The 24,517-nt window shown below is 34.2% G+C and overlaps 5 protein-coding genes across 5 annotated transcripts; 1 reads left to right on the forward strand and 4 right to left on the reverse strand.

Annotated features, from left to right (window-relative positions):
- Positions 1,390 to 2,748, forward strand: LOC105157265 (glycine cleavage system H protein 3, mitochondrial-like). Its single transcript, XM_011073632.2, has 4 exons — positions 1,390 to 1,628; positions 1,710 to 1,798; positions 2,249 to 2,419; positions 2,512 to 2,748. The coding sequence occupies exons 1-4, from the start codon at positions 1,526 to 1,528 to the stop codon at positions 2,638 to 2,640; spliced, it is 492 nt and encodes a 163-aa protein (XP_011071934.1). The 5' UTR covers positions 1,390 to 1,525; the 3' UTR covers positions 2,641 to 2,748.
- On the reverse strand, positions 3,580 to 7,593 carry LOC105157266 (putative late blight resistance protein homolog R1A-3). The gene is made up of 2 exons (XM_011073633.2): positions 7,457 to 7,593; positions 3,580 to 6,402 (listed from the first exon to the last, which is right to left on the reverse strand). Exon 2 carries the CDS (start codon positions 6,338 to 6,340, stop codon positions 3,674 to 3,676), a length of 2,667 nt encoding a protein of 888 aa, XP_011071935.1. The 5' UTR covers positions 6,341 to 6,402; positions 7,457 to 7,593; the 3' UTR covers positions 3,580 to 3,673.
- Positions 7,502 to 10,111, reverse strand: LOC105157463 (putative late blight resistance protein homolog R1A-10). The gene has a single exon (XM_011073871.1). The coding sequence runs from the start codon at positions 10,109 to 10,111 to the stop codon at positions 7,502 to 7,504; it is 2,610 nt and encodes an 869-aa protein (XP_011072173.1).
- On the reverse strand, positions 11,479 to 12,630 carry LOC105157464 (disease resistance RPP8-like protein 3). The gene has a single exon (XM_011073872.1). It carries the CDS (start codon positions 12,628 to 12,630, stop codon positions 11,479 to 11,481), a length of 1,152 nt encoding a protein of 383 aa, XP_011072174.1.
- Positions 17,796 to 23,413, reverse strand: LOC105157267 (copper methylamine oxidase). The gene is made up of 12 exons (XM_011073634.2): positions 23,182 to 23,413; positions 22,568 to 22,677; positions 22,136 to 22,441; positions 21,397 to 21,509; positions 20,972 to 21,302; positions 20,664 to 20,879; positions 20,327 to 20,563; positions 19,721 to 19,906; positions 19,342 to 19,482; positions 18,742 to 19,010; positions 18,453 to 18,534; positions 17,796 to 18,194 (listed from the first exon to the last, which is right to left on the reverse strand). Exons 1-12 carry the CDS (start codon positions 23,411 to 23,413, stop codon positions 18,057 to 18,059), a joined length of 2,361 nt encoding a protein of 786 aa, XP_011071936.1. The 3' UTR covers positions 17,796 to 18,056.

Consider the following 24,517-nt stretch of genomic DNA (forward strand, 5'->3'; position numbering starts at 1 on the left):
AATTATACTTTTAATCCTATTGTGTTTAATACTTTTAATCCTATATTTTACAAGATTTTTAAAATAATTTTCAAATTAAAAAAATTCGACACATTTACTGAATTTTAAAAATGATCCCAAAATTCAAAATACTCAAAACATTTACTCCTCTGCTTTACAAAATTTGCGGGATCAAATATATCGAGTTTTTTTATTTTTGGAATCATTTAAAAGATTTCAAAAAGTATAGTATTAAATATATCAACTTTTAGTTTTGGTTTAAAAAATTTCATAAATTATAGTATTAAATATGTCAAACTTTCAATTTCGGAACTATTTTAAAATTTTGGTAAAGTAGAGAATTAAATGTGTTGAACTCCCTATGTATCCTATAGGACCAAAAGCGTAATTTCACCCATATAAACCTTTTGAACAGAATTATTTAAAGGGGTGCTTGCAAAAACTTATACTTTTTAAAAAATGCTTAAATTTTAAAAATAAATACACAAATGATTAAAATGCAAAAATTGAGAGTATTTGGAAGTAACGGTTATAATTAGGAAAAAGAAGTTGATATGAAAATATTTAGTAAAAAAAAAATTGATAATCAGCTTATTTATGAAATTACTAACCTTGAAATTTAAGGGCATTTTTAAAATATATATAAAAAAATAATTATGGCACAAAAGTCATAAAAAATTATCTTATTTAAAAAAAGTATTTTAAATTGCAATAAAAACTTACCCACCACTTTATAACTTTTAACTTATTTTAATTTAACTTAAGAAAATTATAAAAAATAATTAGTTATACTTTTAAATACCTTCATTTAACATAATATAAGTTATAATTAAAAAAAAAACACTTAATTTAAATGCTTGCAAACGCCCCAAAAAAGAAATTACTTATCTATTGTTTTTTCATTTTAATATATAATTAAGTTGGGAAAAATTGTAAATACTCGTGTGCACGACTTTATACGTTAACTTAACTGCTTAAACATAACTACCTTTGGTGCCAATAATCTAATTATTATGTTTCCAACTTTGATGTAAATTTTCAATAAATTAAGTTCGACATTTTTAAATATCATAGCGTCATAAAAGAAAATCCAATTTATAATCGAGCTCCTCAAATTTAAACTAATTACATGACCAAGAATGTATGTATTTACAAAATAGCTGGCACGTATGATAATATTCGGGATGTAATTAACTTATTATAACTAAAATTACTTTTCAAATAAAAAAAAAAACCCTCAAATATGCAAGATATGGAAGTATATATTTGTTACTTTTAATGATTGAGAATAATAAAAAAAAAATAACATGAAGAATAATAGTAATAATAAAAAAAAAACAATAATATATATATATGTATATGGAAGGGAGATGGTGTGAATTCGTAGGATGAGGCTTTCATTCCTCACCATTCATCAAAGATAATACAAAAGCACCAAACTATATTGCAACCCTTTATTCCTCCTTTTGTTATTACATCAACACCAAGTTTAGGAGTCTCCAACAGTTGTAATAATTTGAGGAATATGGCACTCAGAATGTGGGCTTCTTCTACAGCCAATGCCCTCAAACTCTCTACTGCTGCTTCAAAATCTCCTGCTTTTTCACTCTCCAGATGCTTCTCTACTGGTATGTAACCAAATCTATTATCACTCTTAATTTATCCCTTTCTGTTTATTTTCTGTACTGCAAAATAATGGATTTTTGCAGTGTTGGAGGGGTTCAAGTATGCTAATTCACATGAATGGGTGAAGCATGATGGCCCTGTAGCCACCGTTGGAATCACTCACCATGCCCAGGTTTTATTCTCTCTCTCTCTCGATATATATATATGTGTGTGTGTGTGTGTTTGGAGCATCTCATGATGTCCTTTTTGTGATTCGAGTAGGATAAGGTGTTAGGTAATATATTGTGTTTATTTATGATATGTTTGGATATACCTCCATAATGAGTAGATAGTATGATAATTTCGGCTTGCGTTTGAGGCTGTCAGCTTAGTAAGAAGTTTTGAGTTTGAGTTTCATGAATGTAAATATTTATTTATTTGTTGTAATGAAATTGTTGATGTAATCGATAAGGATATGATACTTTAGTATAGTGAAAGATGTAATGACGGCATATTAAGGGGGGAAAAACAGTTAAAATTATTGGCCTTATCATATTTTTTGAAGGAAAGAAAAACCTTTTTGGCCATCAATGCCAAATGGATGTGAACATGACCTTTGAGTGATACTACTGCATGTTCTTAGGACCATCTAGGAGAAGTGGTGTTTGTGGAGCTGCCGGAGGCAGGGAAACCGGTGACGCAAGGCGATTCTTTTGGATCGGTCGAGAGTGTAAAGGCGACGAGCGATGTGAACTCTCCCATCTCCGGTGAGATTGTGGAGATCAACGCGAAGCTCAAAGAAACTCCTGGATTGGTACGTAAAAATTACTCGTTGTAATAAATTGACATTTTTTTTGTGGAAAAATGAAATGTTTGGTTCTTGTGTTTGCAATAATGGGGATGAAGATCAACACAAGCCCATATGAAGATGGATGGATGATAAAGGTGAAGCCCTCCAATCCTTCTGAATTGGAATCCTTGATGGGACCCAAAGAGTACACTAAGTTCTGTGAAGAAGAAGATGCTGCTCACTAATTGTGCTTCACCCTCATTTTTTTTTTTTTTTTCCTTTTTGCCCCTTTTGTCAAAACTCAAGTTCAATTTTTATGCACTACTTAAATTTGTGTTTAATTTAATTCAAAACTCAAGTCGAAGCATGCTCATATCTATAATTGGGGCTTTCATCACACACAAGTTATTACCATACAACACAACAAATCGATAGTACGAGCAAGTCAAAAAAATTTTTGCCACGACGAAACTCTACAACCTCAAAGCTTAATTGGTACTATATTTAAGGTAGCACGTAATTTTTTTAAAAAAATGAGAGACATGTGTGGCAGTTATCTAGTGTGGAGTGAATTTGATTGAGATCGAGCTTATACTTGTTGATTTTATTGTAGTATCAAATCTTATCATACTACAATATTGTATGCATACGTATGTACAAACAATTAAGTGATAATTTTAATATTGTGATTATTATATGACAAAAATATTTATTTTGTCACAATTATATTATCCCCACATATATTTCGAGTGGAAGATGATTTAATTAGTCTTAAATATTATTTTAATTTCTTTACTGAGGCCTATTTTGATTTCTTAATTTATTTAATAGAGGTCCATTAATCCAACAACGTTAAAAGTTAAAAACCATTATTAATAATGGTTGGTTTACATCTAATAAAAACTTCAAAATTTAGATTTTTATTTCATCGTAAGCTTGTCAGATGCTATTAATTAGTAAGTAAACTTGATAAAATACTCTTATGACATCAAAATAAAAAAGAATTAATTTATCTCTAAACTATAAATGGCCACGACTCTGAAAACTATAAAGGAAGTAAAAACATATGGGATCATCTTCTTACACAAGAAAAAGGACTAAGGATGCAAAAATAAAAGATCCGAGAAAAAAAAACATTTGAATGGGCACTTTGGACATTGCCTTGAAGTTGTCACAGTTTATAAGACTGAGGAAGAAGATATAAATGGGATGAGCAAATGGATAATGCTAAATTAATTCAAATTCCTAATTTTTCATAGAAAAAGCATTTTACCATTCCTAATGGTCGTCGTCGTCCGGGTTCCACCAACCCATATCTTTACCTTCTCCAAGAATCAACGAATAGATATCTTCACCATTTATAAGAAGTTCAAACTCATTACCATAGTCAACTTGTTCGTTTAGCATTTGCATTGCGGAGTGGAGGACTGAATTGCCGCAAGTATCCAAATGAATTGAAACCAGTGTGGCTATATCTCCAATACTAGATGGGATCTCCTTCAGATCATGCATGTCTTCAAGGAAAAGTCTCTCAAGCTTCGGAAAGTGATTACTCTCCACTCTCCAGCTAACTAGCTTACAACCCGAAATTGACAACACTCTCAGTCGAAGAAATTCTTCTTCTACCAGATTCCACTCTGCCCCCTGGAAGGTGGGATGCTTCAGTTCAAGTACTTCAAGATTGGGTAGTGATGACCCAATGATCGTCATTTCTTCCCAAGGAATACTGCACCGAGACAATGTCAACTTCTCGAGTGAAGTTGGGAAGGCGATGCCCTCCGACAGGGAATAATGCTCTAAGTAGAGTGATGCAAGTTTATTCAGCTGGGCAAGATTGCAAAGAGAATAGTGCGAATCCTTCACTAAGCCGTTTGAATAGCTACTTCGTAGTTTCTTCAGATTTGGCATTCTTTTGATGACTTCCTCACTGCACTTGAAAGTTCTTGTAGAAAGAACACTTAGGTTTTCCAAAGTAATCTCAAGTTGATGCATGTGTGGATCACGCAAACTAAAACCTCCAACACTGAGACGCATAAGTTGTGGCATCTCCCAAATTTCAAACGGCAAAACTAATGGATGAGAATATGAATACTCCAAATCAAGCACCAAAATCTGTAGATTCCATAGTAAAGAAATTGTACACGGAAATACAAATTTCGCTTCAGCCCAATCTCCCTGACCCTCACGAGATGCTTTGATAGTAAGGCACCGCAATCTAGTGTGTTGCGGAAAATTTTCACCGGAAAAGCCATGAACATGGTTGATTACCTTCACCCATCTTAATCTAATAAGATTTGGATGCATAACTCTACAGGCCTCGCACACCAAGGGACTAGATGGTGCAGATCGCGAGCCAACAAGAACTGCTTGGAGATGTATCCTTTCTTTTGGATATGGATGACTACATAGACAGCACACATAATTTTTAAACTTTCCTGAAAGTTCAATGTGTTCGACTTTAGAGACACTGAAAAGATTTTCTCTTTCAAATTCTTTGAGACATAGATCCCTCAAAAGGTCATGGATGCTGCATGTTTTCATCTTTCCCCTCCTTGTCCATTTATGAATTAAAATCATATTTCTATCAACAAGATCTTTCAAGTATTTCTTTGCAACCTCGTCCAGACTTTTACCTCTTACTGGTTTTATGAATCCTTGAGCGATCCATGACTTGATGAGTTTGGAGACATTAATCTCATGGTCTTCTGGAAAAGCTCTCATATAGAGAAAACATAATTTAAGATGAATAGATAAGTTGTTGTAACTCAAAAGCAATATTTTTAAGCAATGCTCATTATCTTGTGAATTGGCAAATGAGTTCACATTTCTCGCAATTGACACCCAATATTCACGTTGCATGTTGGAATTTGCAAGGAGCCCACCAATTACTACAAGTGCAAGAGGAAGCCCTTTGCAGCCTTTGGCTATATCTTTTCCAATTCCCTCTAATTCTGGATAAGGGCAACTTTTTTCACCAAATACCTTCTCACAAAGTAAATTCCAACTTTTATCATAGTCTAGGAAATCCATCGAATAGGGTTCAAGAGTGCCTAAAGAAACAGCCACATTGGTTAGCCTAGTAGTCATCATAATTCGACTCCCATTCCTATTATCCGGGAAGAACTTTTTTAAATCATCCCAAACTTTGATACTCCAAATATCATCCATAACAATCAAATACTTTCTGCCAAATAATCTTTGATACAGAAGTGCTTCTAACTCTTCTATTTCTGCACGTTCTTTTATACTTCCATCATTCAAAAGGCCTAAAAGAATTTCTTTCATGCTGTATTCTTGAGATATTGTTATCCAAGTAAGTATATCAAATCGGTTGATTATATATGGATTATTAAAAACATTTCTAGCAAGAGTGGTCTTACCAATCCCTCCCATTCCAACAATTGGGAGAATTTGAAGGTTAGATTCATCGCTAGTAAGCACATCCATGATCTGAAGCAAGCCTTCCTCAAATCCCACCATAGTATCGTTGCCACCGGAAGGAAGTGTTCTTGAACTAACTGGTACGGAAACTGCAGAATTCTTCTCTTGAACGTTGTCGCCCCATTTCTCTTTAATCATCATCAAATCTTGGGTGATCCCATCAATCTTTTCAATTATCTTGTCTATATCTTGACAAAAAGATGAGAGGGCGGCAAGGTCATGACTTTCATCTTGAGATCCTTCACAAAGTTGATCCACTACATGACGGTCAATGACATCATCTGCTTCAACCGCAACAACAGCGATTTGCCTCGCCAGATCTTCTATTTCTTGGCTTTTACTTTGAGAATGAACTTCGAGGAACTCCAGCAAGAACTCTACTTTTTCTTGCCAGCTTTGAATTCGATCTGTGTCTACATGAAGCCGATGGCGACGAACAGGATGCTGGATATTGTCGAAGTCATGCTTAAGAGAAAGTAAAGCTGCATAAGCTGCAACAGCCATCACAAACACCTCCGATCTTGTGCAGGTGCACTTGTTGAAATTGCCAGAAAAAAGATGCACAACTGCAGGGATGAGTGGAGTATAGTGACGGGGGTATTCACCCTATCTAGGCAAAAAGACGAAAAAGCCCCTCCCTTATGGATAAAATAGCTTAAAAATCTGCTGGATGTCCGTATTTGCGTATGGGTCGGATTTTTTGGATTCTTGAATTTATATTTTTAGAGGAGATCTAAGTATAATTAACTCTAAAATTTTTATACTTTTATCATTAAGAGTAATGGTTTAAAATTGCGATGTCGGTGATAATATCAGTAATAATTATTTTACATTGATCGTAACGTGTCTAAATATTATTGGGACAATAAGACGCAAACACTATACCATGCTCAAAGAATTCCATTGTTTCCCCTTAGGCTTTGAACCATATGGCTTTCAATTTTATATTTGATAGTAATATTTCATTAATTTAAAATTCACTTTATTTATCAATATTTATAAAATAACTTATTCCTTAGCAATTAATTATATTAAAAGTAAAATTTTTCAAAATGCATTACAACCACAGACAAGTTGAAATTGCATTCTAAATTTATAATCCAAAATTGAAACTTTTGAAGTTTTGCAAATCAAATTTTAAAATCCCAAATAAATGCAAAAAATATCTTCGACCATGAAAATCTCTATTCTCATCACTTGACTAATTAATTTATAAGTTATTTAATAAAGAGTTTTTCTGTATATATTGAAAAATAAATAGTAAAAAGTATCAAAATTAGTACTAAAAATATAATAATCTTGTTAGCCAAATATGAACTGAAAGTCAAATAAAGACAAAAATATATCAATAGGAATTTATGGAAAAATAAAATTGATAAATTTATTATATTTTAATTTAGTATCTAAGAGTAAAGTACTCATCACATAAAAAGATAACAAAAATGTTGAATTAAAAAATGAATTGGGTGCCAAAGTCATATTTATATTTAAACTCGTACTAATTAAGTAATTCATAATTACTTGGTATCAAAATAACATTACCTTCTCTTTTAATTTAAGTTAAAAAAAAAAAATAGAGTCGATTACTAATCATATTATCTGTTGGACATGGAACATTACCTTATCTGTGTAAAAGATGTTGTCGTTTTGTTTGATTCCGAGTGTTCAGGAATCATCAACACTGACCTTTTTTCGATCTACACGGACTTCAAGCTCATTTCCATAGCTAGATTGTTCCTCCAGTATTTGCTTTGCCGAGTTGACGACTAGCTCACTGCACTTGTTCAAATGAATTGAACGAAGCGTCTCTATATGTCCAATACCTGAAGGGATCTCTTCCAACTTATGCATCAGTCGGAGGAAAAGGCTCTCGAGATGTGGAAAATGGAAATCATCAGCTCTCCACGACACCAGGTCGCTGTCCGAAATAAACAAGACTTTGAGTCGAGGAAATTGCCCTTCAACTGGACTCCACTCGGACCCTCTAAAAGCATTATTCAACAATTTAAGCACTTCAAGATTGGGCAACAAAGAACCAATAATCGTGATATGTCCCCAAGGAATTCTGCATTTGGACAAACTCAACCTCTTGAGTGAAGTCGGAAAGGCGGTTTTCTCCAATAACAAATCTTCAGCTATGAGAGACAAGGATTCAAGCCTATGCAGATGAGCAAGATTGTGAAGACAATAGAAGGACCAATCTTTGACGTTGAGATAACGAGCTTTCAGTTTCTTCAGATTTGGGATTCTTTCAAAAACCTCTTTTGTACACCTAAAATTATGCATTGTGGAAAGAGTCTGCAGATTTTCCAGAGTGATGGTATCTTGAGTATCTACAGGAGTAGGTAAAAAACCCAAATCCATGACGATATGTCTAAGTTGTGGCATCTCCCAAACTTTAGATGGAACGACGATTGGTCGCTTCTTGACATTTGCTCCGCTTCCATCTATAAGTAAAGTCTGTAAGTTCCACAATAAAGGTATAGAGGACGAAGGCACGAATTCAAATTTGCTAAGAGTACGATACCAGAACACACTTGTTCGAACATCAATCAACCGCAATTTAGTATGTTGCCGAAGTTTTTCACAAGACTGCCCGAAAAGCTTCACCCATCTGAATATATCAAGATGTTGGTGCTTTCTTTTACATGTATCACACACCAGCCCACTAGCAACCAATGTGGAACGCGAGCCAACAAGAATTTCTGGGACATCTATACTTTCTTGTGGCGAGGCTCGCTCACCACATGTAAAGCATACGTTTTTCTCCTGTGGCAAAATACGAATTCGTTGTGTTTTTGAGACACGAAAAAGATGCTCTTTCTTAGATTCTCTCAAGCATAGGTTCCTCAAAAGATCATGAATGCTACAACTTCTTATTTTTCCACCATCTGTCCGTTCAGAAATTAAAATCAAATTCCTATCAATAAGATCTTCCAAATATTCCATTGCAATCTCTTCCAAGTTTTTACCTCTCTCAGGTTTCGAGTATCCGTTAGCAACCCATAATTTGATTAGTCTAGAGACCTTAATCTTGCTATCTTCTGGGAAAGCACTCATATAGAGAAAACATGGTTTAAGATGAATAGGCAAATTGTTATAACTCAGTGACAATATCTCCAAACAATGCCGATTATCTTTTGAACTAGCAAAAGACGCAACATTTCTGGCAATATGCTCCCAACGTTCTTGTTTCATGTCGGTTCTTGCAAGCAGCCCACTAATTACTACAATGGCAATAGGAAGTCCTTTGCAACCTTTTGCGATATCCTTTCCAACTTTCTCCAATTCCGAATATGGACAATCGTTTTGACCAAACACCTTCTCACAAAGTAAATTCCAACTTTTCTCCTCATTTAAAAAATCCATCAAATAAGGATTGTGAGTTCCTAATGACCCCCCCACCTTTGACAACCTGGTAGTCATCAAAACCCGACTTCCATTCCCATTGTTTGGGAAGAACAAGCTAAAATCATCCCAAGCTTTGGTACTCCACACGTCATCCATAACAATCAAATATCTTCTGCCAAATAACTTTTTGTGCAATTTTTCACCTAATCTAGCCAAAGATTCATTACTCTCTTCATCTTTTCCATCATTGAGATAGTGGAGAAGAATTTCTCGCACATTGTATACTTGAGATATTGTAAACCAAATACATATATCAAAGCGATTGACAACATATGGATGGTCAAAAGCATTTCTAGCTAAAGTGGTCTTACCAATACCTCCCATTCCGACAATCGGGAGAATTTGGAGATTTGATTCATCTCTCGTCAGCTCATCAATGATTCGAAGCAAGTGCTCATCAAATCCCACCATAGTATTCTTGCCACTGGATGATGACCTGACAGATGCTGAAGCTACAGGCTTTTGTTCTTGTACGTCACCCCATTCTTCTTTAACAATCATCAAATCTTTCTTGATCAAGTCAATCTTTTCGATTACTTTGTCTATATCTTGACAAAAAGACGAGGTCGTGATCGTAGCATGACTTTGATCTCGAGATCCATCACGAAGCTGATCCACAACGTGGGAGTCAATGATATCTTCTGCTTCATCCGCAACAACAACGATTTGCCTCGCCAGATCTTCCACTTGTTGGCTCTTCCCTTGGGAGTGAACTTCAAGAAAATCTCGCAAGAAGTTGACTTTTTCCTGCAGAATTTGAATCCGATTTATGTCTACAAGAAGTCGATGACGGCGAGTAGGATGCTGGACATTATCAAGGACATGCGTGAGAGAAAGCAAAGCTGCATAAGCTGAAACAGCCATCTCAAACCTCTTAATTTGATCTTTGTAGGAGTTGTTTTTCAAACTGAGTTGAAGGAGAACTAGATGCAGAATGTGAATGACAATTGTCAATTTGTGCAAGTAAAACAGCTTCTTGCAACTTAATTATATATATTAATTAATTTCTCTAAACATTGATGTAATAAAATGTGAGGATTCCCACAAAATGGATTAAAAACCCTTGATTTACCATTTAACCGGAAGTTTTAATCCAAATTGAATTTAGTCAAATTTAAACCAATTGTATGGTAGTCAGTACAATACATTTACCGTGTGATGGAATAGAGTTTAATAAAAATGACTAATCACATAACAAATGTATCGTACTTACTTTATTATTGATTTAATTTGACCGAACATGATTTTTGGATAAAAATTTTCTCATTTAAGTTATGGATTTGAAATAATATTGCTCTTGATTTTCAAAGATTAAGTTGAAAAGTTAACAGCCAAGTTGTTGAATTTTAAATAATATTTCTTACATGATCCATGTGTTTGCAGCTAAGGAGGATCGTTGACTCAAGAAATCTAGCTGTAATGGCTAATTTAAAAGGCATTGTTTGTAGTTAATTAATCACCAACTCTGTCAACAAACTAATGGTTTTAGTTTTATTTTTAATTTTAATTTTAATTTTAATTTTAATTATTTTCCCTTCCTATTTTGTTCATTGGCCATTTCTTTCATTTTTTTGCTTTTTCCCTTTCTCATTTTTTTCTTTTTTCCCAATTTTATTCCTTTCTGTCATAATTTTCTCAAAGGGGTCCTTAATAATATTTGTACAACCTAGCCTACTCCGTCCTTCGGGATCAACAAGGGGTAGTACAGGAATATTCACCTGTTGTCTATCGACTATACCTTTCTGCCTGATCTTAGGCCCTGACTCACCCTCTGTGGACGAACCTTGTGGAGGAACCCTTAGATTTTCGTGGCATTGAATTCTCACCAATGTTTGCATTACTCAAGCCGACATTCTCGCTTCCGCTTCGTCCAGCGCCACTCGCGCGGGGGCTTCCCTCCAAGGCGGAACGCTCCCCTACCGATGTATTTTTACATCCCACAGCTTCGGCAGATCACTTAGCCCTACTGCATGTTTTCATTTCTCCACTCCTTGTCCATTTATGAATTAAAATCATATTTCTATCAAAAAGATCTCTCAAGTATTTCTCTGCAACCTCGCCCACACTTTTACCTCTTACTGGTTTTATGAATCCTTGAGCGACCCATGAGTTGATGAGTTTGGAGACATTGATCTCATGGTCTTCCGAAAAAACTCTCATATAGAGAAAACATAATTTAGGATGAAGATAAGTTGTTGTAACTGAAAAGCAATATTTTTAAGCAATGCTCATTATCTTGTGAATTGGCAAATGAGTTCACATTTCTCACAATCTAACACCCAATATTCACGTTGCATGTCGGAATTCGCAAGGAGCCCACCAATTACTACAAGTGCAAGAGGAAGCCCTTTGCAGCCTTTGGCTATATCTTTTTCAATTCCCTCTAATTCTGGATAAGGGCAATTTCTTTCACCAAATACCTTTTCACAAAGTAAATTCCAACTTTTATTATCGTCTAGAAAATCCATCGAATAGGGTTTAAGAGTGCCCAAAGAAACAACCACATTGGTTAGCCTAGTAGTCATCATAATTCGACTTCCATTCCCATTATCTGGGAAGAATATTTTTAAATCATTCCAAACTTTGATACTCCAAATATCATCCATAACAATCAAATACTTTCTGCCAAATAATCTTTGGTACAATAGTACTTCTAACTCTTCTATTTCTGCACTTTCTTCTATACTTCCATCATTCAAAAGGCCCAAAAGAATTTCTTTCATGTTGTATTCTTGAGATATTGTAATCCAAGTAAGTATATCAAATCGGTTGACAATATATGGATGATTAAAAGCATTTCTTGCGAGAGTGGTCTTACCAATCCCTCCCATTCCAACAATTGGGAGAATTTGAAGGTTAAATTCATCTCTAGTAAGCACATCCATGATCTGAAGCAAGCCTTCCTCAAATCCCACCATAGTATCGTTGCCACCGGAAGGAAGTGTTCTTGAACTAACTGGCACGGAAACTTCAGAATTCTTCTCTTGAACGTTGTCGCCCCATTCCTCTTTAATCATCATCAAATTTTCGGTGATCCCATCAATCTTTTCAATTATTTTGTCTATATCTTGACAAAAAGATGAGAGGGAGGCCAGGTGATGACTTTCATCTTGAGATCCTTTACAAAGTTGATCCACTACGTGACGGTCAATGACATCATCCGCTTCAACCGCAACAACAGCGATTTGCCTCGACAGATCTTCTATTTCTTGGCTTTTACTTTGAGAATGAACTTCGAGGAACTCTTGCAAGAACTCTACCTTTTCTTGCAAGCTTTGAATTCGATCTGAGTCTACATGAAGCCGATGGCGACGAACGGGATTCTGGATATTGTCGAGGACAGGCTTGAGAGAACGCAGAGCTGCATAAGCTGCAACAGCCATCTCAAACTCCTCCGATCTTGTGCAGGTGCACAGTGCACTTCTTGAAATTTCCAGAAAAAAGATGCACAACTGCAGGAATGAGTGTAGTACAGTGACGGGGGTACTATCCCTATCTATGGATAAGGCGAAAAAGCGCCTCCCTTAAGGATAAAATAGCTTAAAATCTGCAGGATCTCCATATTTGCGTGCGGGTCGGACAGCAGAGTGTCTAATTTTACATTTTTAGAAGAGGTCTACGTGTAATTAATTTTACAATTTTTATATTTTCACCATTAAGAGTTATGGTTTAAAGCTGCAATGTTTGTGATAATATTAGCGACAATTATTTCACATTGATCTTAGCGTATCGAAATATTATTGGAACGATAATAAACAAACACTATACTATGCTTAAAAAATTCCATTGTTTCCCCTTAGTATTTAGAAGTATATCAAAAAGAATTAAATAAAACTTAATCAATATATTTTCTCTTTATTTGAACCATATGGCTTTCATTTTTATATTTGAGTATTAAATTTGATAGTAATATTTAATTAATTTAAAACTCACTTTATTTATCAATATTTATAAGTTATTTACTAAGCAATTAATTATATTAAAAGTGCATTCTAAATTTTGAAAATTTATAATCCAAAATTGAAAGTTTTGAATCTCAATTAAGTTTTGCAATCAAATTTTAATATCCCAAATAAATGCAAAAACTATCTTCGACCATGGAAATCTCTATTCTGCATCACTTGACTGATTAATATATAAGCTATTTAATAAAGAGTTTTCCTATATATATTGAAAAATAAAGAGTAAAAAGTATAAAAATTAATACTAAAAATAGAATAATCTTGTTAGCCAAAATATGAAAATGAAAGTCAATTGGTTTAAATAAAGATAAAAATATATCAATAGGAATTTATGCAAAAAATAAAATTGATAAATTTATTATATTTTAATTTAATATCTAAGAGTAAAATACTCATCACATAAAAAGATAACAAAAAAGTTAAATTAAAAAATGAATTGGGTGCCAAAGTTATATTTATATTTAAATTCGGTACTAATTAAGTCATTCATAATTACTTGGGTATCAAAATAACATAAATAACAAAACTCGTGTAGTAATTGTATTTAATGAAGAAACTCGAGTACAAAAATAAATTTTACTCTATAAAGTAATAATAAAAATAACACTTAAAAACATTACCTTCTCTTTTAATTTAAGTTAAAAAAAAAAAAATTGAGTCTGTCTTCAATTCAAAATATGAGATACTTCAAATTTTGGCAGTTTTTCTAAGTACAAGTTCACGACTGAGAAAAAAAGAAAAATATCGAGATGAGAAACAAATTGGAGATTACTAATCATATTATTCGTTGGAGATGAAACATTACCTTAACTGTGTAAAATATGTTGTCGTTTTGTTTGATTCCTAGTGTTCAGAAATCATCCACACTGACCTTTTTCCGATCCACACGGACTTCAAGCTCACTTCCGTAGCTAGATTGTTCCTCCAGTATTTGCTTTGCCGAGTTGACGGCTAGCTCACTGCACTTGTTCAAATGAATTGAACGAAGCGTCTCTATATGTCCAATACCTGAAGGGATCTCTTCCGACTTATGCATCAGTCGAAGGAAAAGGCTCTCGAGATTTGGAAAATGGACATCATCAGCTCTCCATGACACCAAGTCACCATCCGAAATAAACAAGACTTTGAGTCGAGGAAATTGCCCTTCAACTGGACTCCACTTGGGCCCCCTGAAAGTATTATTCAACAATTTAAAACTTCAAGATTGGACAGCGAAGAACCAATAATCGTCATACGTCCCCAAGGAATTTTTGTTAAAATATTTTGTTCAATTTGTTAACTATGAGATACTATATAAAAAAAGTATATAGCACAGCAAGAAAATAGTAACAATATAATTAATAAAATTAAAATAATATTTTAAAATTGTACTTATAATATACATACAAATAAAAATTAAAAAAGAAATCCTAATCTAGATCGACCATTGGGGCGGCAAAATAGCCATTGAAATATAATCGTTGCACAAATCCATTATTGTAACAGCCTTTGTAACAACACATGCCTTTCGCACACAAGCCGTGTCAATTGAAACTGCTTTGTACTGCACGTTATATATTAGGTTTTTAAACTGTTTTGTTTATAACTTTTGGAACGGCCGTTTATATTTTCAGGCGAAAAACCATTATAATTTTACAGCGCTCAAAAATTTGTATCAATGTTTGAAATAGTCTAGCCATAATAAATATTTGGAATGGCTTCCTCCCCAGATATTGGAATAAACTTCCACATTAAGAACAGTCGTTACAAAATGTTACAGCAACATCAGAAGCCATTCCAACTTGTAACAATCTATATATTGTAACAGCTTTATGCATATGACAATTTTGGAACAGCCTTTGTAACTATTTTGCCGTTCCAAAAATACAAAATTCAGTCGCCCAAAACCGTGATGTCAACAAATATAATTCGTTCCAAATTTGTTACAATGGCCGTTGGAACGGCCTCCTAGCCGTTACAAAAAAATTTCACATTTTTTGTACTGAAACTAAATTGAGTAGGATTTGAAAAAAAAAATACTTTTAAAATAAACTTAATTGAAAAATTATTTTATCCCCATATGTTAAAGAGATTATTTTTGCTTAACACTTGTCTTTTGTTACTATTAATTGTTATTTTATTTCAATTAGTATATCACATATCTAATTTTTTCAAATATTTGACATTTATATTAATGAAATATTGAATACTGTTAAAAAATTGAATGTTCAATTGAATAATATTCCCATTAACTAATATAATTGTTCATTCATAGGCAATAAATAAACTTACGTGATTATCAAAAATAATTTTTATTAGTTAATGATAGCAATTTAATTTGTATTTTTCTATTATATTAGAAAATATCAAATAATATAGAAAAATAAATACAAAAATTATAAAATATTAAATATGTAAAATCATAAATTTTATTAATATTAAATTATTCAAATTATTTTAAAATTCCAACATCAACTTAGATGAAAACTTTTGAAAATAAATTGAAAAGGTTAAACTTCCATTAAGATTATTAAAATGAGAGTTAAATTGTCCAAAAGAAAGTCCGATTTATTTAGGAAAAAATCCAGAGACCCCCTGTGATAATAGAAATATTCAAAAAGCCCCATATAAAAATTAAAGTATCAAATATCCCCTGTGATATAAAATAAAGTTTAAAAAAATCCCTCCGTACAAAATTTGGGTCACACGCGCTTTGACTGGGATTTTTCTATAAAAGTACTCTTTTTTTGACATTTTTGCCCTTCTCTCACAGTTAATACAGTAAAACCTCTATAAATTAATAACCTTGGGACCATGAAATTTTATTAATTTAGACAGATATTAATTTATCAATAAATTAATATTTTATTAATTAAAAGAGAGACTTTTTAAATTCAGTAAATTTATTACATATGTATTAAAAATAAATAAATTCATATATATTTCATTGATTATATTCATGCATCAATCAATTCTTTGTAACTAATTAAATATATTCATGTATAATATCAATTCAGTGTATACAATTAACTATTATATTTATAGACAGATGTTCAATTCATTGGAATTACTTAAATATACATGTTTACATTAATTCGTTGCACTTAAATAACGATCATAGCGAATTAAATATATTCATGCATGATGAATGAAACATAATACTATGTAAATCTCAATATGAAAATAAAATGATTCATAACACCTAACCATGTCTTCTCATCTAAAAGGCATTGCAAAATCATCCATGATTGATCAAATGCGTAAAGCATTACAAAATTATATTTTAGCAAATTACCTAATATTTATAATTGTAATATTTATGAATTATTAATTTAGAGTTTTAATGGGACCTAATATTTATAAAGGAATTTTTCAAAAAATTATATCTTATTATCTCATCGAATTTGATGATTTTTTACAAAGGCCCAAGTCGAAACCGAAAGATTTTATTATTTTAGAGAGTTTATTAATTTATAGAGTATTAATTTATAAAGTATTAATTTATAGAGGTTTTACTGTATATAATATATAAAATACTACACATATAGATATATATATATAAATCCAAATTAGCTATACTTACATTATATCCCAAAATGCTTCAGTTCACGAGGGACTGCTCAACCCTCTACTTTGTCGTCACGTCCTATAAGAGAATGTTATACGTATAATCAATATATTTAATTTACCAAATAATTCATAAGAATTCACTTAATCAAACCCCGGGGGGGGGGGGGGGGGGGGGGGGGGGGGGGGGGGGGGGGGGTGGAGGGGGGGGGGGGCAAAAGTGGGGAAGAAGACGGGGTGGGCGGTGGGGTTTATAATTATTATTTTATTTTATTTATAAATTATAATTATATATTATATAAATATTTTAATAATATTAAATTATATATATTATAAATTAAAATAATTATATATTAATAGGTCTAGTTTGACCATTTGACTAAAAGGGGTACTTTAGTCAGTGTTTCTAAAAAAATTGACTCAAATTAACCAGGAATCAGTGTGATTATTTATTCATAGCATGAGGGTGATTTTTTAGGGGGATTGTTGATATTTTTATATTTCACAAGGGATCAAAATGGATTTAACCCCATTTATTTACATAAGAAATCAAAGCCACTAGAAGAGCGTGTTCCTTTTTAGCAATTGCAAACACAAAAATTAGCATTCCAAACACTTCAAAAGTAATTTTTTAAAGCCAAAAAACTGATTCTTTCTCTTCTAAATATAAAAACTAACATCTCAAACACTTGAAATGTATTTTTTCAAACCAAAAACTAAAAATCCTTTTTTTCCAACACTACGGCGAAGAATTCCTATTCATCTACGGAATTAAAACTACATTAGTGCAGGACTTTTCACAGTGTGAATAAATATTATGCTTTTAACCCAGAAAGCAGGGAATCATAATGCGTAAGGGTCGAGAAGCATATGCGATATGCAAATCCCCCACTAATGTGAGGGACGAAAAGCGCAGTTTTGTCCCCAAGCGCACTAGTATTCACCTCTCAAATGACAGATTGTGTCAAAATCAGTACTGTACTTAAGCCCTGAAGAGAGGCTATTTCAAAAGACAATTAATCTAAGAAAGAAGGCAGGCAGGGCAGTTGATGGGCATCTTATTTTTCCTTATAACAATGGATTTAAGCTACAAATAAAGTACTCAAAAACTCCACAAAGTTGCAACACAGTCAAACAAAAATACTAAAACAATAATTTGTGTCTCGAACAAACTAGAATGCTCCAAACTGAAAAGGAAGTTTAAACCACTATGTACAGTCACACCCATATCCAACACGCTCCGCAGAGTAGCAAGGTTTCCTGCATGGAGATGTAGGTGAGAATGATTTATATGCATCCCTTCACAGCTTTGCTATTAGAGCAGCAGATGAAGTGGGCTTAGCTACACTGCTGTCTTTAACATCACTCTCCTTCGCATCAATCTCGCAAACATTAGGTGGCACATCGACTGCAGGTGAACAGTTGAAGAATCCATGTGGCTGCACCCATATGCAACAAAGTTATTATGACAACTCATAAACAAGCACAAAAGAGGTGTGTATTAGTATGATAAATTCAAACTATAAATAAACTGAAGAAATATAGGAAATCATTTGACAGATAAATGGGCCGAAAATACAGAAAACATGTCAATAAGGTTTATTTTATTCTTGAGAAAGAATTCTGACATGAACAGGAGAAATGGGGAAAGTACTTCTCTCATATGCAAGCAGGTACTAGCATTGAGGAAAGCGTACCTGAAGCACAAAACCAATGTGTTCCACGGGCATAACAGGCCAGTCTTCCAATCGAGGAACATGTGTAATGCCAAACACGTACCTACACCAATGAAATAGGTGTAAACAAAGGGGAATGTATATAAAACAGGAAATGTATAAAAAAGAAAACAAATTGCATATTTACTCACAAATTAAAGATAGGTTGAACCAACTAAAACATAGTGAAAAATTAAAAGGCCACATGTTGGCATTCAAAAAATGTTTCATGGATAGAAGAAATAATTCTGTAAGCTATATGAAATGTCACCAGAGAACAATATCATTTTCTTCAAGAGGCCGGTTTTGTTTAACCCATGAGACCAATCCTTCCCCGGCACGTGGATTCTGGTTAGGAAACTCTCCTCCAGGAAAATCCTCCCCGCGTGCATACTGTGTAACCCATAGATTATGTTTCAGAAATGCAGCTCTCCTCAGAAATTTAGCCTCAGGACCAGCCAATGGCAAACAATTTGAACCAGGCACTAACTTGTAGCCTGTCAGTTGTCCACTCCGGTTGACAGTTCTTGTGTTCCTTATCTGCAATTGCAAAGCCAGTACAGTACAGATATTAGATTAAAGTACGAAATTGCAATGGATTTTCTAGGATAGGCCAAAGATTCTCCCAGGCACTCATAGAGAAACAAAATAAAAAGGGGACTCTTCTATACCCCACGAGAAGAACAAGCATAGAACAAAACAGAAACTTCAACCCAAAAGAAAGATGTTTCAGAAAACGATTAGAATTAGAAAGAATAATGGAGAAAGAAATGCACAATAAATCGTCACTGAAGTTTGGATGGATTAGGTATGGTTGGATTATCAATTACCAAACAAAAATTCAAAGAATGAGACAGAGAAGGATGCTTACAATCCAATGGCGGGCGGATAGTGGATCACAATCACGCATAGCTTCTAATTCAGATCTGAGTAAAGTTTCCTCAGCATAGAATGCATTATTGTGAACATTGTCATTTCCAGGCTCCTCGACTCTGACATTCACCTCAACCACCTAAAGAGAATGGCATCAGTAATAGAGAAACAAAAAAAATATCACTTCGATCGTGACAGGGTAGTATATATATACACCTTAAGTTTATTATGTCGGCCAAATCCTAAAAGCCAAGTACAAGAAACGCCATCAAATTCATGTGTAGTAAATACTATTCTTCAATAACCTGATTTTGCATTTTTGTGCATTTATATTATTTTGCATTTCAACAGCAAAGAATTATATGATGATCACATACCTGATTGTGTGCTTCTCCAGGCTTACAATCAACTGCCATATCCATACGAGCAACAAAAAAGTGCTGATGGACAGGGGCATACAACCCTGGTGCAATTGTTGTGCCATATTTTCGGGTTTCTCCCGGTTGAAGAGCCCCTAAACTAAGAATACCAGTAAGTTTGACTTCTGCTTCAATTTTCCCATCCTGCATCAAAAGACAAACTTAAATTGCAGATTGGTAAAAGGAAAATATCAGTTGGGCCAACGTGTTGGATACCAAAAAAGCATCCTACAAATATAGGTTGAAGATCAGTTGATTGGTATGTAATAAGAAAAAGAAATAGAGCAGTGGAAATCACCCCAATTTTTTAAGCTTTATTTGCCTAGGAAGCTGGTACAACATCCTAAACTTTCATGATATTTGGATGATACATTTCTCATTTCTCTATTTAATCTCCTTGTTGAATAACCAATTTAATGATATGTTTTAGTAGAAAAACAAACTTTCAGAGCAGGTGTATGACTGTCATGTGTTAAACCCAACGGTGGTCATACTTTCCATACAGTCGCTTTATATGATAATGCAACACCAGCCAGGTCTCCACTGTGAAGGCATTCCACTTACCTGATAAAAGTGCCAGTAGAATCCATATTCGTAATTAGCCACAGTGCAAATAAAAGAAACAGTGAGACGCCTTGATCTTCGAACTTCTGCAAGGCCTGTTCTCCAATCTTGATGCTTCCAAAGGATTCCATGATCTTCTTCATGCAAGCATACACAGTTTTCAATTGTTTCAACTCCTCCAGTAAAATTTGTAAAGTGCGCATCAAAGTATTTTATATATCCCAAACAATCACATCCCTGAAATGGATAATTGCATTATCAAACGTTGTGAAGTGAAATATAAAAGTTCAATAACTTAAAATAAAATGATAATCAACAGTAAACAAGGATTGGAAACCTTCTTAAGAGAATGAGCATTTTTCCCCAAGCCATCTTCCCCAGCATCAAATGCATTTTTTCTGTAATGTGGGTCATTAGGATCTCCATAGGGAACAACCATCTCCACAAAGCTCAACCTATGGGCTATTGGTCTCCTACCCCGACTGCCATCAACATAGGCAACGGAATGAATGACCAAACCCTCCCTCGGAGTGAATCCAACACGAAAGTTCCACTGTCAACCAGAATTTCAATAATTGTTCTGTCTAAATTCCACAGATGGTGATAGAAAGAAAATGAGTAAGAAGGAAAGAGATAAATAAATACCTTCTGCCACTCAACATAATGTCCATTGATTCGGAAGCTTGGACCTTCAGGCTGAATAATTTGAAGGGGCTTCACATCACTCCTATCTACCCCTCCTCTTGTCTCACCAGGGGTATAGTTTCTAAGTGGATCAGCTGGAGGCAATGGAACAAGCTTACGATCTTCAAACTCAATTACAACCATATTTTGCATATCAACAAGCACATGAATTCCTTCAACTGGTCGCGCATAGCCATTTTCCAGTGGACAGTCACTCTCTGTCCGGCAAAATATAAGTGGCTTAGCAAGTCTACGACTAGGAGCATCAGCCTCACTGTGATAACCAACACACCTGCAGTAGGCATTCAACAGGGAATGGCATTAAATAATAAGTATATTAAACAAGCTTTAAGTCCAGATCAAATTATTGTTTATATTTTACTGACCATGGATCAACCATGACTAGATCCATATCATCAATACCCCTCTTCTTCATTGCCTCTATAAATGGTGGGTAATCTTTGACAACAGCTTCACATTCAGCATATTCTGCAGCATCCTACAATTGAGAAAAGGATGGCCAGTTAAATCATGTTGTATCATCTATGACAAAAACCTATCAACAAAACCATGATCAATAAAGCCAAAGGACATAGACACATGTCATATTGAAGACAAAATAGAAAATTCACACATAAAATAAACCAATATAGACAGCTATGAAACGAATGACCTCTTAAAACAGATACTTAAAAACACCTTGAGTTTGGAGTATAATATCAATAATCATTTTTTAAAATGGAGTTGAACATTTGAAAATACAGGGCTGTGGCAAAAATAGTTTGTGAAATAACCAAAGAGATCATATTTCTATAGCAATCAAGCTGGAAACAAATGGGTACAGACATGAAACAACAGCATACCAATTTTTTCCTCTTTCCCACAAAGTCCCTCAAGTAGTGCATGACAGTTTTACACTAATGTGTACATAGTCCGACTTCAGCTTATGAGTATACACAAATAAGTTCATATTTGTTACTTCAAGGTGTGAAAATAACATGCGAATGCCTGTAACCAATGCTCAAAAGTTATATTTGTTGCTTAGTAAGGATTAAAAGATGTAGCACTCAGGAGATAGAAAGAAACAAAATGAAAACATAGGAGGATTCAAGATTCATGAAATACCATAGGTGGCTGAACATCAGGAACAACATTAGAGGAAATAACTTTTCCACGGTGATGTCCACCTCGAGTTGTTGCATGTACTTCTGTCAACTCAACAATCCACAAACTTGTCTCATTGGACTTCTTATTGTAGACAACTAGTCTGGCTCGCCTTGGTGGGAGCTTAAAAGGAATTGCTGGTCCTCCTTTAGTTCTAGCCAGCAATGATGGTTGGAAAGGGGGAAAGAAATAAGCATCAGCAAGTGCCACTACATGTTTATCTGGTTCCAACAGAACCACTTCAATAAATCTCATGCTATCTCTGACCTAAAAAAGAGGAAAAGTCAGAGATGATACCACAAGTACAATGTTATTTGTAAAGTAACTTGAGACAATGATCAATGTGCATCATAAATCCAAGTGGAAAATGAAAAGTTGATAAGTCATGTGAACCTCAGGAGTGGCACCCGCTGCTCTCACAGTTCCCACAGCCACAGAGATTTCAGCAGCAGATAAAGGATCCAAAGGATGCTTGGTTTGAGCCCTTGGCATGACCTGAATCCCTGAACAAACAAGGGTATTAGTTACACAAACAAATCTTCAGTGCAAATAAAACTGTATAACATCCATCAACCTATTCTGCAGGCCAAAAGATCAGTTTTTCATATGCAAAATAATGAACATCAAAATCTGTTTAATTCTTTCGTGCGCACCCACAGACAAACACATCAAATTACCAAATCATCATAGAAGAAAAAATTAAAGCAAAACAATAAGTGTTAATAGGACAGAAAAGACAGAGACAACGACCGATCAATCGGCTCAATCGCTTCAACTCAACCACCAAATTGTTTACAAATCACGAATACAAATTCAAGATCTCGATCAATGCACATCACATGCAAATACGTCTACATACACACCAGAACACGCGAATTACACCTATACTACGAGGTGAATGTATCTCAGACTTCTCCATCAGGGAAGAAGAACTCAAAATCAAGCAAATCAACACTAGAACCGGTATATGATCGCATTCAGCAAACGAAAATAAGAAAAGGAAAAACCTTTAGCGGTGGCATTGGAAGAAGGCTCCGGCCTAATTAACGGCGCCACGGCTGCAGTTTTGTTGCTCTGCTGATCTTCGACCGTCGCAGATGGTACAGTCCAATCAGCAGCAGCGGAGGCAGACGCAGACTCACGGCGGACTACGGCGGCTGAATCGCCGGCGGCCGAGGGAGCGCAACAAGCAGCCGTCGTATGAGTAGGAGACGTCGCCTTTTTCGTAGTTGTGGCCATTGCAACTGATTCGCAAGCTCACCGAATCCACCGTAATGCGTGTCGCAATCTACTGACATACAGCAAAACACTCGAACACCTTCACACCACCGCCGCCACCACCACCACCACCACCAACGTCACCACAATCGATAGACACAGATTCGTACAGGTATAGGATGTAAAACGCACTGAAACGGAAGCGAAAGTTAGGGCTTCTCGCTGATCAACAATGGCTCTGTATCTATCTGTATGTATAAAGTTTATATAAATGCAGAGAGAGAGAGAGAGAGAGAGAACAGAGAGAGAGTATGGAGAGGGGATTTACAGGGACACGTGATGGGGCTTATAAAAAGTGAAATTTCGTTTTAAAAAAAAAAATTGAGGAAAAGATTTGGATTTATTTTCCTTTTTCTTTGTTTTTTTACCTCTTCTGAGCGGAGGGCTTATAAGATAAGTGCGGAGCGGGGGAGTGATAGGCGCAATTGCTTTTGGCTACCCCCAAAAACTCTAGAATTTGCATGATAAGGCCAATAATTTTCTAAAATTAATCTTAAGTACTCTTACTTACCAAAAATTTGAGTTTAATATTGTTAACATCTTAAATTAGTGTGTTTCAGTTTAAATTTCATATTTCAATTGACTTGTCTACATAATTTATTTGCCAATATTTCAGAAAAACATTAAGAATTACAATTTAAAAACCCTGAAAGTATGTCGAACTAATTCATATAAATATGAACAACTAGTTGGATGAATCAATTATATTCATTATAAGGATATATTCGGATTGATAAATTTAAAGTTATGAATTTTAAATTCTTAATCAACATTTTTTTAAAATTTGTTTGGGTAATTTTAAAATCCAAGATATTTCAAATTCTTCGACTATAAATTTGAACTGCATGTTGTTGACTAAAAATGGATTTCAAATTCTGGTTTAAAACTAGAATTAAAGAATCTGAAGTCTTTTGAATTTAGAATTATCTAAATAAATTCAAAAGATTTGTTAATAAATCTTTCATCCGAATGCTACCTAAAAGAATTACGGGGGTTTCTTTTCTTTTTTTTTTTAATAAAAACTCATCTCGTACGCTGAGCAATATATCAATTCAACGAATACAT

Source organism: Sesamum indicum, linkage group LG3, assembly GCF_000512975.1.
Source record: "Sesamum indicum cultivar Zhongzhi No. 13 linkage group LG3, S_indicum_v1.0, whole genome shotgun sequence".
NCBI classification, from domain to species: domain Eukaryota; kingdom Viridiplantae; phylum Streptophyta; class Magnoliopsida; order Lamiales; family Pedaliaceae; genus Sesamum; species Sesamum indicum.